The following is a 15,719-nucleotide window of genomic DNA, read 5'->3' as shown; positions in this document are numbered from 1 at the left end:
GCAAGGCCCGTTCATGTCAGCTAGGGAGCCATCTGGGGACTCCCGAATTTCTGTCCTTACCAGAACGTCCCATTCCCCTGCTGGGTAGAGACTTACTGACGAAACTGGGGGTGCAAATCACCTTTGCCCCCAGAAAGCCCGCGAGCCTCACCCTGGGGAGACAATCCGCTCTGATGATGGCCGTGGCCATGCCCAGGGAAGAGGAATGGTGTCTCTATTCCTCGGGGAGGGAACAAATAAATCCCCCCAGACTGCCAGAAGAATTCCCTGATGTCTGGGCAGAGAAGGGGCCCCGAGATTTGGCCAAAAACCATGCCTCCACTGTAGTGGACCTCAGGCTAGGACTCCCGCTGGACAGAAACGATATCCAGGACCACGGGAGGCTCGCCTGGGAATTCAGGACCACACCCAGCGCCCACGAGATGCCGGGATCCTAATCGAAAGTCAGTCTCCCTGGAACACTCTGCTCTTGCCAATCAAAAAGTCTGGAAGAAATGACTACTGCCCCGTCCAGTACCTCTGCGCCATCAACAGTGCAGTGATCACCATCCATCCAGTGGTCCCAGATCCCTACACTCTCCTGAGTCTCTTACACACTCAGGCAAGCTGGTTCACCTGCCTCGATCTCAAGGATGCCTTCTTCTGCCTCTGCCTGTCACCAGCCAGCCAGCCCTTGTTTGCCTTTGAATGGGAAGACCCAAACACTGGGAGAAAGACACAGCTGACTTGGACTAGATTGCCACAAGGCTTCAAACACTCACCTACCAAAATCTCACCTGTTTGGTGAAGCTCTGGCTCCAGGCCTTGCTGCCTCCCTGGAGAAACTTTAAACTGCACCTACTCCAGTACATGGATGACCTGTTGCTCGCTAGTCCCACCCAAGGGGACTGCTGGAGACACCAAATCTCTGTTGGCCCTACTGTCCACCACAGGGCATAGGTGTCAGGGAAGAAGGCTCAGACCTGCAGACAGGAGGTCAAACCTGGGGTCTGTCATCTAAAAGGGCATCGGGCGCGCAGACATGAGAGGGAGCAAGCCATCTGTTCAGTGCCTAGGCCGAACACCAAGCAAGAAGTCCATGAGTTCCTCGGGGCTGCCGGATTCAGCTCAGTCTGGATACTGGGTTTCTCTAAAATTGCCAAGCCTTTGTTTAAAGCCACAGCAGGGTCTGCTAAGGACCCCCTAGAGTGGGGAGCTGAACAGGAAAAGGCCTCTGAGGAGATAAAGAGACTCTTGACCAGCGCTCCAGCATTAGGGCTGCCAGACGTGACACGGGACTTCAACCTCTTTGTACGTGAGAAAAACCCCACTGCACTGGGGCCCCTCACACAAACAGCTGGGCCATGGCAGCGGCCGGTCACATATCCATCCAAACGACTGGATTCAGTGGCTGCGGGATGGCCGCCAGGCCTCCGGGCATTAGCTGCCACTGTGGTTTTGGTCAGAGAAGCAGATGAGCTTACTCTAGGACAAAATATAAATGTAAAGGTTCCCCATGCTGTTACTGCCCCAATGAACAGCCAGGGGCGTAGGTGGCTGACCAGCTCCTGGATGATCACTAGCAAGGACTGCTTTGCGAAAACCCACAGGTCCAACTCGAGACTGTGCAGACGCTGAACCCCGCCACGTTTTTACCTACGGAAGCGGGAACCCCCGATCATAACTGTGAGGAGGTCATAGGTGAAATTGACTCGAGCAGGCCCGACAGACATTCCCCTCCGGAACCCAGGAATGGAACTGTTCACTGACGGAAGCAGTGCCGTCCAGACGGGCAGTGCAGAGCAGGCTCTGCCGTAACAACAACTGACGAGAGTGTGGAGGCTGAGGCCTCACCACGAGGGTGGTCAGCACCGTGGGCTGGGCTGTGCGCACTCGCCCAGGCACTGAGGCACCCCGAAGGGAGACGAGTCTGCATCTATTACTGATTCAAGGTGTCCCTTTGCTGCTTGGCGTGTACATGGAGCCATTTATAAAGAAAGGGGACTATTGACAGCAAGGGGGAAAGGAGATTAAGAACAAAAAGGAAATCTTCAGCTGTTAGAAGTAGTCTGGAGCCTTCCCAAGTGGCAGTCATCCATTGTAAAGGCCATCAGGAGGAACTGATCCAAGCAGCAAAGAAAAAGGTTGGCTGACCAGGCAGCCGAGGAGGCGGCGACCCAACCGGCCCCACAGTGGGCCCTGAGTTGATCTTTAAGGTCCTCCTGGCACCAGAATTGCCTCTGTCCCCGAGAGACACCAAGGAAGATATCAATGGGCTCTAAATGAGGGAAGAATAGAAGAAAAAGAGGGTTGGTGGAAGCTCCCAGACCAAAGACTCTCTGTCCCCAGCAATATAACAATCCAGCTGATAAAGCAACACCTTGAGACATCTCATTTAGGGAAACCTGCGCTGGAGAGCTTACTGAGCCGCTACGATTTCATTCCTGAGCGCCCAGCCCCGTGTCCCCAGATCAGGGCTAGATGTGACCTGTGCGCAAAACAACGCCAGCCAAGGATCTGGCTATCAGAATATCAATGGAGTTTTTCCGTCAACCCTGGACTCTATTGCTGACTGGTATTACTGCTGTGCTTCAGTCACACCCCAGGACTGGAATTTGGGTCAGAAGCTGCAGTCAGCTGCCTGTTACGTGACTGTAGTGGGAAGCCTCATTCTTATTAGATGTCTCTTATGATCAGTTCTCCCTCCTAACTAAATTGCTCCACAGTATAGCTGACCTACCTTTATGGCAGGCTCAGTTGCTATAGCCGCGGCTACACAAAGATGGGGAGAAAACCTCTTGCTAGTGTTCAGTTATCTGTGCAGCAAGGTACAGGGCTTTCAAAGCACAGGTGAAAATACAGACATGGATAATGAGAGAGGGATTTAAGATCAAGAAAAACATTTAGCATATATACAGTAGTAGAAAGCAAATACCAAAATACCAGCTATTGGTACCAAATGGTCTCACTTCCCTATATTCACATATACACAGCTCCCAGAAGGTATCTCTGTGATTTCCTGGACTTTTAAGCCTCTGTTAAGAAAAAACAAGGGACTATCTTACCCCCTCGGTAGAGGCTGACACTATTTGACCCTGAGGAACTGTGATTTTTTTTTAACCATCATTGAAAATTATATCTTCAAATAAAATTTTCTAAATATTTTCATTGTCATTGTCAAGAGATGATGCTTTCTTTTAAAATGCTCTGCCTAAAAAAAAGATGTGTTTTAAAATTGAATTAAATTTTAACAGAATAAGAAAATACCCAATGTATCTTATAAACATGACCATTACTTCCGTTTATAACATGGCTCATAGGGCAAGGATGGACTGTGAGCTCAGGGTTATAGATGCAAACTATGACCATGTAGCACAGGGAATTATATTCAGTGTCTGGGATCAACCATAAGAGGAACTATGACTTAATGACATCAAACTTACTCATCTGGTCTCACCTATGTGCTGACAGGTACAGCATAAGTCCCACCCCTCAGGTCAGCCTCTCTGATGGCAGAGGAAGATGCTGAGAAAAAGTGGGCCTCTCTGCTCAAACGTCTCCTTTACCAATAACAGAAGAAAAGTGAGTTCCTAACTTTCAGAGCTCAGAATGTTCTAAGTCTGTGAGAAACACTGACTTGGCCTTCCACTAATTCTCACATTTGCTAGTCTTTGCTTTTGCACAGGCCCCAGAGCTGCTAAAACTGCGTTCCCGGGCTTTCTCTGAATAACACCTGTGGTTGAACTAGAACATGCATGTGTAATCAGTCATGTCTGACTCTTTGCCACCCCATAGACTATAGCCCGCCAGGCTCCTCTATCCGTAGGATTCCCCAGGCAAGAATGCTGGAGTGGGTTGCCATGTCCTCCTCCAGGGGATTTTCCTGATCCAGGGATCGAACCTGCAACTCCTGCTTGGCAGGTGGATTCTTTACCCCTGAGCCACCTGGGCAGCACTGAAATAGAACAAGGACTGCTAATAGCATTCCTGGATCCAGGGGTTAGGGAGGTCTCTAAGCGAGACTCCAAGGCAGAGGAATCCTAGCTTATCACGTGAGACAAACCTGGCTACAGACGAGGCCGAGCTAAGGAAGTGATGAGAACGGGACATTCTGGGGTCCCAGCTGGGATGCTCAGTTTTTCAAGTGGCGTCTTCTTCAGTCATGCTGATGATTTCAAACTGACTTAGCAATGGGGCTAAGGAAATGGAGAACAATTGACTAAATTCCATGATTTTGAAACTGACTCTCCAAAAGTCCACACATTCAGCGTCTCTCCAAGCACGACTGCTTCACACCTGTGTGCTACTTTAGGTTCTGGAAGATGTTTTTCTGGATCCTCGGTGAGGAGTCCTCAATGCCAACTTGTGAAGAAGATTCACAGAACTGGGCTTGGATGTTACACACTCTGCTTGGAACAGATGGTATAAAGATCAAAGATGAGCCGAGGAGAAAGTGGAAATTCCTAACTCCCATCCTGTGAGTGCACTCCGTAGAAGAATAAGGTATCAAGTGGCTGGACCTGGAATTTAAGATCAAGCTGGCTTGATTAGCGAGACTATGCTTTTAAGAGCTATGCCACTGAGTGCCCCGGGGTAGGGGTGGGGGGATCAGAGAATGTGTCTCAGATGGTGTTAAATCATTCACAGCCAACTAGCCAGTCTCTGGAAGAAGGTTCTGAGTATTAGGGGCAAGGCGTTTTTTTCATTCTCTCTCGCTAGTCCAACACACACACACACACTAGGTACCATTACCAACCTCTTCAGCATTTCATCAGTGACTTTAAGGAAAACACAGAAAAATACCTTGTTTTTTCAGATGGCACAAAACTGAAGGGATGTATAATATTCTTTTTTTTTTTTTATGATTTATCTCTTTATTTATTCATTTTCGGCTGTGCCGGGACTTCGCTGCTGCTGCACGCAGGCGTGCTCTTGCTGCTGGAGAGTGGGGGCTCCTCCCCAGGGGCGGGGCGCAGGCTTCTCACTGTGGTGCTTGTTTTGTCGAGGAGTGCAGGCTCTAGGCTCACAGGCTCACCAGTTGTGGCCTGACGGCTCTAGAGCACAAGCTCAACAGCTGTGGCCCACCGGCTTAGCTGCCTCACACCTGGGACCTTCTCAGACCAGGGATTGAACCCGTGGCCCCTGTACCAGCAGGCAGATTCTTCACCACGCAGCCACCAGGGAAGCCTGGGATGTGTCACATTCTGATGGCTGAGCCAGGGTTAAAAAATATTTAAAGTAGGAACAACAGGTTGAGATATGAGTCAAGGACCAAGAAGGGCATGCTGATGACCGGAGCTGGAGAACATGGAACAGACAGCTTCAGGAGGCTCCTTCCGAACCCAGGCTTGGGCTGCACCGCATCTGGCCTGCAGATAGACCAAGAATCAAATTCTGTCTCCACAGGCACAAGGGTTGTGCACAGTGAATGTCTGATGTAATGCTACAAAAGTCTGGGCCACAAGATGAGGTCACCTGTTTACATCTACCTGTGTTTGCAATTGGCCATAATGATAAACTACAGGGCAGATGGGAGAAGTGAGTTGATAGGGGATATATATGAAAGTGGGTAGAGAAGGTATAGATGAAAGCTTTCCTTCTCTATTTTCTAACTAAAGTATATATCAAAGTCAGTTATTCTGCAGGGAGCAAGTACAATCAATGGCTAATATCAGAATATCTTCTGGTATCAACATAAGCAAAATGTATGCACACATGTGGGGTGTGTGTGTGCTGTGTCTGTGTATATACACACACAGACATACACACATATAGTTTCTTTCCTCCATCATGCCTTATGCCTTACCTATATAGTCAAAGCTATGGTTTTTCCAGTAGTCACGTATGGATATGAGAGTTGGATCATAAAGGAGGCTGAGGGCCGAAGAATTAATGCTTTTGAACTGTGATGTTGAAGAAGACTCTTGAGAGTCCCTTGGACTGCAAGGAGATCAAACCAGTCCATCCCAAAGGAAATCAACCCTGAATATTCATTGGAAGGGCTGAAGCTGAAGCTGGGCACCAGATGCAAAGAGTCGACTCATTGGAAAAGATCCTGATTCTGGGGAAGACTGAGGGCAGAATGAGAAAGGGGAGACAGAGGATGAGATGGTTGGATGGCATCACCGACTGCATTGACGTGGGTTTGAGCAAACTCCAGGAGATAGTGAAGGACAAGGAAGCCTGGAGTGCTGTAATCCATGGGGTTGCAAAAGAGTGGACATGACTTAGAAACTAAAAAACAACAACAAAAATGCCACTGGATGAGGGGTTAGTGTGTTAAGATGGTTCATTTTTGGCAGTGACCAATGAGATGTAAGTTGAAGGTGGGATTAGAAAAGCTGCTTTAACAGGCTGTGTGATTCCAGGTTAGGGCAGCAGACTACAGTGAGATTCTGCAGATCAGGAAGCTTTACCTAAGACTGGCCAGCAGAGGGAGCAACTGGATCGTGAAAATGAAAAGCCACTGGGCCTTCAGAAAGCTGCTTTGACTATTTAATCAGCAGCTCAACTTGAAGTTGCTGGATTGAAAAAGACCGTGTTTCAAAAATATCCTGTGGAGTTTTCAATGCAGCAAAAGTTTAGATGGGAAGGAACTGAGATATGGAAAGGACAGCTCTGAAGAGTTTTATTTAAAATGGGTTCAATCCATGGGCTAGAACATACAGACCTGGCTTAGTGGTGTGTGGCTGCACATGGGAGTCATTCGGGAAGCATTAAAAACACGTTAAAAAAAAATTCTGGAACTTCCCTGGTGGTCCAGTGGTTAAGACTTCACCTTCCAAGGCAGAGGCTGTGGCTTCAATCCCTGGTCAGGGAGCTAAGATGCCACATGCCTCATGGCCAAAACACCGAAACATAAAAACAAACAAAATGCAACAAATTCAATAAAAACTTCAAAAAAACAAAAACAAAAACAAAACCCCCGCAGACTGCGACCTACCTCAAAGGTTCTGGTTTAATTGGTCCAAGGTGCAGGCTAGGTATGTGGAATTTTCCAAACCTCCCCAGCCATTCTAATGTTACAGCAATGGCTGGGCTTGCTGGCTGGCCTTCATAGAACTAGGCCATCTCTCTGAGGCCCTCTGTTCAGTCAGACAGTATATAGGTTTTTTTTTTTAAGTCTTCAGCCTCAGTCCAGAGGGTTACAAAATATTTTCAGTAGATGAATGAACAAAACAAGCAGTTGGCTCTTTATTAGAGAAATCGGAGGTTAACTTGCAGCTAAATTTGAGACTAACCCAGGAAGTGCTTTCAGAAACTGGAAAATTCTATACTGAAAGGAGCTCATTTACAATATGTTTTCCTCCAGTGAAATTTTTTTTATTTTTTTCTCTCCCTTTTCTCCTGCTATTCCGATTTCCTGTCGCTCTAGCCCTGGCGCCCTCATCGATTTCACTCTCATCTCAAGGCGCCTCTCTCTTCTTTTCACTGACTGATGGTATTGTGACAGGGATCTGACAGGGCTTCAGAATGTCAGCCCCCTGCTGCGGGAGCCACAGGGACACCGACCGATTTGTCCCCGCACGATGCTCAAGAGCCTGAGGGTGGAGGCTGCTGAGGCTGGAGGGGGCAATGTTGCCAAGCAAGTGCAGCAGAACGAGGCTGACTGCCTGATGTGGCAGCACAGAAAAAAGGAGAAAAGAAGAACGCAGAGAGAGGCACCTGGAGGCAGGAACACGATGTGCCAGAGCCAGTGGTCCCCCAGACGAGCAGCAGCACCTGCAGAAGAAGCTCAGTCCTTGCTCCTGACCTGATGAGTCAGAATCTCTAGCTCAACACGAACCCTGCGTGATTCCAACGTAAGTGTCAGCTGTGCCGCTTTTGAAGCAGTCCTTCTAACTGAATTTTTCAACCAAGAAAACGAAGTGCAAGCATTAGGCAGGAAGTCATCACCCCAGATACACCTTCATGTCCAGTTCCCGCGGAAGACTGTTTGTTCAGACAGCATTCGGAAAAGCGAGACGGGCACCTCCCATCAGGAGCTCGTGCAGACGACAAAAACTGCATGGAGCTCGGCGTTCTGCGCGTCAGAGCTTGCCCACCAGCACTGGCTTTCCTGTCCTTACCTGAATAGTCTTATACCCTAGGTGTCTCCTACAGGAAGAGACTTCAAATTACCTCTCAAAACTGGCAGGATGTGAAGAACAACAATAATGAAAGAAATACTCCATTCATCCACTGATGTTCTTTACTTGGTCTGCAAACTTGAGGCCAATTAAAATCCGATGACAGATACATGTGTCATATAGGACATAAAACACACGCCTAGATGGACTGTTATCTTCTTGCATGAAAGCAGTTTTCTTATTTACTGAGCACTGACTCTGTGCAAGCAATGCGCTGATTACTGGGAGACCAAAAAATGTGTAACTATATTTTACTCTTGAAAATGCAGTATTTTAAATATTCATTTTTATTACATTCACATTAAAAAGGACAAAGCTGTTGAACCGATTCATAACACTAGGAAACTTTGACATCCTTGAAAACATCTTAATGTGAATGTATTAGTTTCCTGTGGATGCTGTAACAAATAATCATAGAGTAGGTGGCTTCAAGCAACAGAGATTTAATTCTCTCAAGGTTTTGGAGTCAAAAGTCAGAATCACTGGGCTGAAATCAAGATGTCAGCAGGGTTACCCTCCTTCCGGAGATTCCTGGGAAGAATTCTTCTCTTGCCTGACCCGGCTTCTGGTGGCTAAGGGCATTTTCCACTCTGATTTCTGCCTCAGTCTTCACACTGCCTTCTCTTCTGTATCAAATCTCCTTCTTGCTCTCTCTTAAAAAGACTGCTGACTGCACTGAGGGCCTTCCTGGATAATACAGGATAATGTCCCCATTTCAAGATTCTTAACTTAATCCCATCTGCAAAACTCCATTTTCTAAATAAGGTATAAGTACAGGTCTGGGGACTGGGGGCTCATGGCCTTTGTTTTCGCTATGTAGCCTACTACAGAGTAGAATGACCGTTCACCAAATACTATTTCTAATGATACCCAAAGTGGATATTTCCACATATACAACATGAAGGAAACACAAAATCTGTGGAACTATGTCTACTTGCAGGAACAACTTCACATAAGCTGCCTGATTGTTTGCAATGTCACACCTATTATTTCATAGTGAATATTTTCATAGTGAATTATTTCATAGAGCTGTTATCAACCCAATAAAATAGGACAATATTGGCAAGGCTGCAGATGAGAAAACTGCAAAGCAAGGCGCCTGCCTCAGGGCCCGTGAAGGAGGAACAGAGCCAGGACACAACCTGGATTTGGGTCTGGTGACCTTCTCACGTCACTCGGACGCCAGGGCAAGACTGTTCACAGAACGGTTAATTCCCCTCGGTTGACCCCTAAAGCTACTTAACACATGCGAGACCAGCAAAAACTGAAGCCAGGCGACCTCTCTAGCTACATGACCCCTTTCCTCCCTGCAGGGGCGTCTGTGCTTCTGCTGACCTCCTGGACACACTCAGACGGGTTTCAAAGTCAAGGAGCGATGCTCTCATAGAGCTGCGCTCCGTCGCTTCAGTCCTGTCTGACTCTGCGACCACATGGACTGTGGCCCGCCAGGCTCCTCTGTCTGTGGGATTCTCCAGGCAAGAAGACTGGACTGGGTTGCCATGTCCTCCTCCAGGGGAGCTTCCTCACCCAGGGATGGAACCTGTTTCTCTTATGTCTCCTGTGCTGGCAGGCGGCTTCTTTACCACTAGCACCACCAGAGCTATTTACTAAGAAAACTGATTTTGTCATTTATTCTTACTCAACCCTGAGGATTGTAATGAAGTGCTTATCCCTCAAAACCAAAAAAAAAAACCTGCTATTTTTTCTTTCTTTGGACCTAATGAACAGAATTTAGTTTATATTAACATAATAAGCACCTGTGAGTTCATCACCCCAGACAAGAGCTAGAATATTTAACAACAGCTACATCTAATCCTCAAGATGCCATGTGATCATCCAGCCTCTCCACCCCCACCAGCTGTAAGCTGCATCCTGAAGCATGTTTATCACTCTGCCATTCTTTGAAATGTAGTTTTATTGTCCTTATAAAGATCATAAAATATTTTTAATTATTTTAAAATTTCTAAACACAATATGAATACATGCATGCTCAATCATGTCTAACTCTTTGCAACCCCATGGACTATAGCCTGGCAGGCACCTCTGTCCATGAGATTTTTCAGGTAAGAATACTGGAGTGGATTGCCATTTCCTTCTCCAGGGGATCCTCCCAAACCAGGGATCGATCTGCATCTCCTACATTGCAGGCAGATTCTTTACCACTGAGTCACTAAGGAAGCCCCATACAGGATACAGAACTGTAGCTAATCTTTTGAGATTTTTTTTCACTTCACATTATATTGCTAAGATTCATCCAAACCCTTGTGCGATGGATGAATCCTATCATGTGAATGGAATATTATTCATCCATGCTTTTACTGACAGGCATTTGTGTTGTTATAAGTTTCTGTACAGTATTGGGGAAGGAAAATCACATGATGTACAAACAGTAAGTTGAAAGCTCAGTAGAGATCTTATAATCCTTTCACTGCTATAAAATTCCATAATACAAAAAATAAAATATTGGCATCTAAGATGGAGTGGCATTCTAACAGTTTGAGAACTGTTTGGGATTCACAATGTATTTCCCCAAAGAAACAATTCTCTCCCCTGGCTGTTGCACAAAAGCCTGATGAATTTATAACAAACCAAAAAGTGCCGTGGAGCCAAACCACTCTGTACAATAGGACTTCTGATCAAGATGGAGCTGTGTGGAAATCACCATGGTTTCTATGGAGGGGTCCAGGGAGCAGGACAGGGCTCCTGTCCCCAAGACTCCCCATGCTGAAGTGGGGGGCAGAGAGTCCAGCCCAGAGGAGGGAGACCAGGCTGGCCCGAGGCTTCCAAGTCCACGGAGAGGCTGGGATGCAGACTGAAGCCAAGAAGAGGCAGGAGCTGTGACTTGGGAGAAATGATAAGCACTCTAGCAGAAAGCGTGAGGGGTTGCCAGAAAGTGAATCGTTTTCTCTGCATTGGTTAGCACTGGTTACTGGGGAGCGGTGGATCAGTGGCAAAGAATCTGCCTGCAATGCAGGAGACAGACACAGGAGACTCAGGTTCGATCTCTGGGTCGGGAAGATCCTCTGGGGGAAGACATGGCAACCCACCAGTATTCTTGCCTGGAGAATCCCATGGACAGAGGAGCCTGGCAGCCTACAGTCCGTGGGGTTGCAAAGAGTCAGACAGGACTGAACGCCCAAGCACGTGTGCATGCACAATGGGGAGCAAAACAATAGCAAGGGAGGGGGTCAGGAGGCTGCCTTTGGGGTATTCTTTCCTCATAGCCTGTGTATGTCTTCATCCACAGAGGTACCTATTTGCATGAGGATGGGGTTTTGGAGAGGTAGAACTGGAGGAGCTCCTGGAAGAAGGGGAAAATATGGAAAGGAGGCACCCCCTCCCCTGTGCTGGGTCTGCATCGGTGGGGGCGGGGAGGGGTGGAGGAAGAGAAGGGAAAAGAGCAGGGCTTCAGCAGCTGTGCGGAGAGTAAGGGCTGTGCCTGTGTCCGGAGTATGTAGGTCAGGGCTGCCGAGCAAAAGGACATCCATGCATTCACCTGTGCTAGAAAAGGACGCTGTTATTTTTAGAGCTTTGAATGGGGTATGCAGGAATGTGTCAGTTACAACTAAACCTCTGGTAAGTCTGCAAAAAGGCTGTTAAGAAATTGAGGTCAAGCTAGTTCTAAAGGATGTGCTTCATTTGCAATATTTTATTATAGTTTTGGCAACTGTGTATATACTATTCAGATATATGCGGTTACAATGTCAACATATATATGTATATTATTAAATAGTATTCATTTATTCGGGGCTTCCCTGGTGGCTCAAGGGTAAAGAATCTGCCTGTCAATGCAGGAGACATGGGTTTGATCCCTGGGTTGGGAAGATTCCTTCGAGAAGGAAATGGCAACCCACTCCAGTATTCTTGCCTGGAGAATCCCCATGGACAGACGAGCCTGGTGAGCCATAGTCCATGGGGTCACAAAGAGTCAGACACGACTTAGTGACTAAATATCAATATTTATTTATTCATAAAAGGTTATTGTAAACTTGTTATTGCCAAGGACTGTGCTAGAAGCTGGAATGCAACTATGGAAAAGGTAGTCCTCGACAAAGGTGATCTTCATGATAAACTCCAGGTCCTCCAGGGACCTGCTCCTTCCTGGTCAAGAATATATTCCCAATTTCAACACAACACTCTCTTGGCAATTGACATGAAATATCACGGACTTTCCCCCTACAAATGGATTATTTATTCCTAACAGACTGAGTGGGTCAAGAACTGGTATTTAGAATACCAACGTTAAAATTTAGTTTTCATAATCTAAAACTAGTAAATTACTTAGAGTTGAAAATGAGGTATTCTATCAAGAAGTATGGCAGCCACTGAAGTCGTAACAACTTCGGACATTCCTGACAACTACTGGCACATCAAGAGAGCTGGAATTCTGCCTTTCTCTGGACAACACTGAGCTAAAGGTTCATCAGTATTACAATGAGTTCCTTGTAACTTTTCGGTTTGCTGTTATCCTTAATTCTAAATTCTAATCTGGTATTAATTTACCTTCATTAGTATCAGATTGTTGTGAGCTACCTTGTTAACTCCACATTATATTTTAATGCATTTCTGTACCAAATGCATATGCGGCCAATTTCCAATAACTAGAAATTATGACAGTGGTGCATTGTGAGTTATAAACGAATCAGCTAAGAGACTAATGCCAAAGCAGATATATACCTAATTCTTCTTTACCCCTTAATCTGTGTTTTTCATATACTCGTTGCTATGGACTAAATCTTGTGGCCCCCAAAACTCAGATATTGAAACTGTAACCCCTCATGTGATGGTATTTGGAGGTAAGAGTCTTTGAGAGATAATTAGGACTATGTTAGGTCAAGAGGATGAGGCCTTCATGATGGGATTAAGGTCCTTATAAAAAGAGGAGGGCACCCAGGATTGCTCTGTGTGCAGTTCAAGGAAGGCCATGCATAGACATCAACAGGGCCCTCACCAAGACCTGACCACACTGGCATCCTGATCGAGGGCTTCCAGCCTCCAGAACTGAGAAAGAAGCATTCGTTATACACGTCCACCAGTCTATGATATTCTGCCATAGCAGTTGGTATCGACTAAGGAGATCACACTGGACGTCCCTGGTAGTGCAGTGGATAAGAATTCACCTGCCAAGGCAGGAAACACAGGTTCCATCCCTGGTCTGGAAGATCCCACATGCCGTAGAGCAACCAAGCCCAAGAGGCCAACCACTGAGCCTGTGTGCTGCAACTGCTGAAGCCCTCCTGGTCTAGAGCCCGTGCTCCGCATCAGAGAAGCCACCACAGTGAGGAGCCTGCATGCGGCAACAAGAGCAGTCCCCGCCCGCTGCAACTGGAGAAGGCCCACACGAAGCAAGGGGGACCCGGCACCGCCAAGGACAAAAAGACATTAGAGTTCATTTAGGGCTTCCCTGGTAGCCCAGATGGTAAAGAATCCACCTGCAATGCAGGAGACCCTGGCTCCATTCCTAGGTCAGGAAGATCCCCTAGAGAAGGGATAGGCTACTCACTCCAGTATTCATGGGCTTCCCTTGTGACTAGTCAAGAATCTGCCTGCAATGCAGGAGACCTGGGTTAGATCTCTGAGTTGGGAAGGTCCCCTGGAGGAGGGCACGGCAACCCACTCCAGTATTCTTGCCTGGGAAATCCCACAGAGGAGCCTGGCGGGCTACAGTCCACGGGGTCACAAAGAGTCGGATGCGACTGAGCGACGAAGCACAGCAGAGTTCATCTGGGCTTCCCAGATGGTGCTCATGTTAAAGAATCCAGCTGCCAATACAGGAGACACCAGAGATGTGGGTTTGATCCCTGGGTTGGAAAGATCTCCTGGAGGAGGGAAAGGCAACCCATTCCAGTATTCATGCCTGGAGAATCCCGTGGACAGAGGAGCCTGGTGGGCTGCAGTCCATGGGGTCGCAAAGAGTCAAACATGAGTGACTGGGCAGGGTTCATTTAAAAAAAGACATGGGAAGTTAGTGTTATCTGCACAGTTAGATAGAAAAGGATGGGGCTGGTAGGCCAGTGAGATGTTTTGCCTGCCTAAGTGTACCAAGGAAAAGAAAGTGAGCCCCCATCCGAGGGGAGGTTCGGGAGAGAAACACAAACTCTGTTCATCTTGCATCACACCAGTCTGGACAGAGACTTTACAACGTTCAGAAGGGTTGGGGGGAGGGGGGTCCAGCATCTTCAACTATGGAAAGAAAGCCCTAGAGGGGGATCTCTGATTTACACAAAGACATACAGATGGTGTCTGAGATGGGTGAGTGACTTACAACTGCCACACAGCCCAGGGTGACCGGTGTGGGGAGGGGAGAGGGGTGGTCTCCCAACTCTGGAGAACTAACGGGCTCCCTGCCATTCAACTCTCCTATAAAAATAATTTAAACACTCATGACGACCTCTGACCATGAATTTTATCCTCATCTGAAGGATAAAAGGGGGCTTAAAGATACCCAGATAAATGAGGTGTTGGCCAGGAAGGGCATCTCTTCCTATTCCCCAGCATACTTCTCCAAGACCATCCTGTTTTGTTATTTCTTGAGAAGCTGTTTTCACCCTGGATGATCAATAGATCATAAAATATTGCTGGCATGGTTTATCATTTTCAGTAAAGGGTAAAGTTTCCCCCAAGTTCGGAATCTCCACGTTGACATGTGTGGCCTGGTCACATGGTGGAAGCTGTGAGTAGCCGCTTTAGCTCCCCTTTCTCAAGAAGGCAGCTTCTAACCATTTCCTCCCCGCTGTGCCCCATTCTCTCGCTGAAGGTTATAAGGGGGCAAAGGACAACCTTACAAGGCTGCCTGTCAACAAAAGGGGCAAAGGAGCAGTCCACACAAGGCGCAAAGCATCCTAATGACCACGGTCACTGAAAAGGCAGAAGATTCAGTTCTTTCACAGTCTCCCAGATTTTCTAACACTCAGCCACCTCTGTCTGTTTCTTATGATGATAACGGGCTCACACTGCTACAAGCTGAGGAACAGAGGTTGAGGGTGGCTAGGCTTTTTTTTAAGCTTTTGGTACTGGACTATAACTGATTACCACTCTTGTGATAGTTTCAGGTGAAGAGTGAAGGGACTTAACCATACATACACATGTATCCATTTCCCCCAAACTCCCCTCCCATCTGGCTCCCACATAACACTGAGCAGAGATCCCTGTGCTATTCAGTAGGTCATCGTTAGTTTGGATAGGCATTTTTGAAAGATAAAAATTGCACTGCTGCCTAAGAGTCCAAGGGACTCATTCTTTTGGTGTAAGTGAAACTGAATTAAAAACGGAAGGAAACGCTCACTGCCGCTCTCACTTTCCTACGTTGCTTTAGAGACAGTGCACACGCTGTTGGCTCAGTCTTACTTGCACAAGATTGCCCTCAGTGGATACATTTTCAGACTGCACTGTAATTTACAAAACATTTGTGCCTTTCTTTCTCCTACAAGCATTATCAGAAGGGGCAGCAGGCAGATGATCGAGGTCATCGACAGTCCCTTAGAGCACCAGACTTGAGTCCAAGTAAAATGACCATCATTTTTAGCACTTTCTCATTCCACGGACCATGCCCACATGAGTGCAATAAAACCCACTATCCTCTACTAGCTTATTCATGGAGGAAACCTTAAA

At 47.0% G+C, this 15,719-nt stretch overlaps 1 protein-coding gene across 5 annotated transcripts in view; it reads right to left on the bottom strand.

Annotated features, from left to right (window-relative positions):
- Positions 1 to 15,719, bottom strand: part of CDK14 (cyclin dependent kinase 14) — a 738,271-nt gene that overhangs the window by 185,595 nt on the left and 536,957 nt on the right. Inside the window, exon 12 of one of the 5 annotated variants that reach the window (XM_061164854.1) lies at positions 4,971 to 5,348. The exons of the other annotated variants lie outside the window; for them this stretch is intronic. Coding sequence (XP_061020837.1) covers positions 5,244 to 5,348 — 105 coding nt within the window. The 3' untranslated portion in view covers positions 4,971 to 5,243. Of the gene's footprint in view, positions 1 to 4,970; positions 5,349 to 15,719 lie in introns of those variants that run through there. 5 annotated transcript variants of the gene reach the window in all.

Source organism: Dama dama, chromosome 18, assembly GCF_033118175.1.
Source record: "Dama dama isolate Ldn47 chromosome 18, ASM3311817v1, whole genome shotgun sequence".
NCBI classification, from domain to species: domain Eukaryota; kingdom Metazoa; phylum Chordata; class Mammalia; order Artiodactyla; family Cervidae; genus Dama; species Dama dama.
This window is presented reverse-complemented; position numbering and strand designations above follow the sequence as displayed.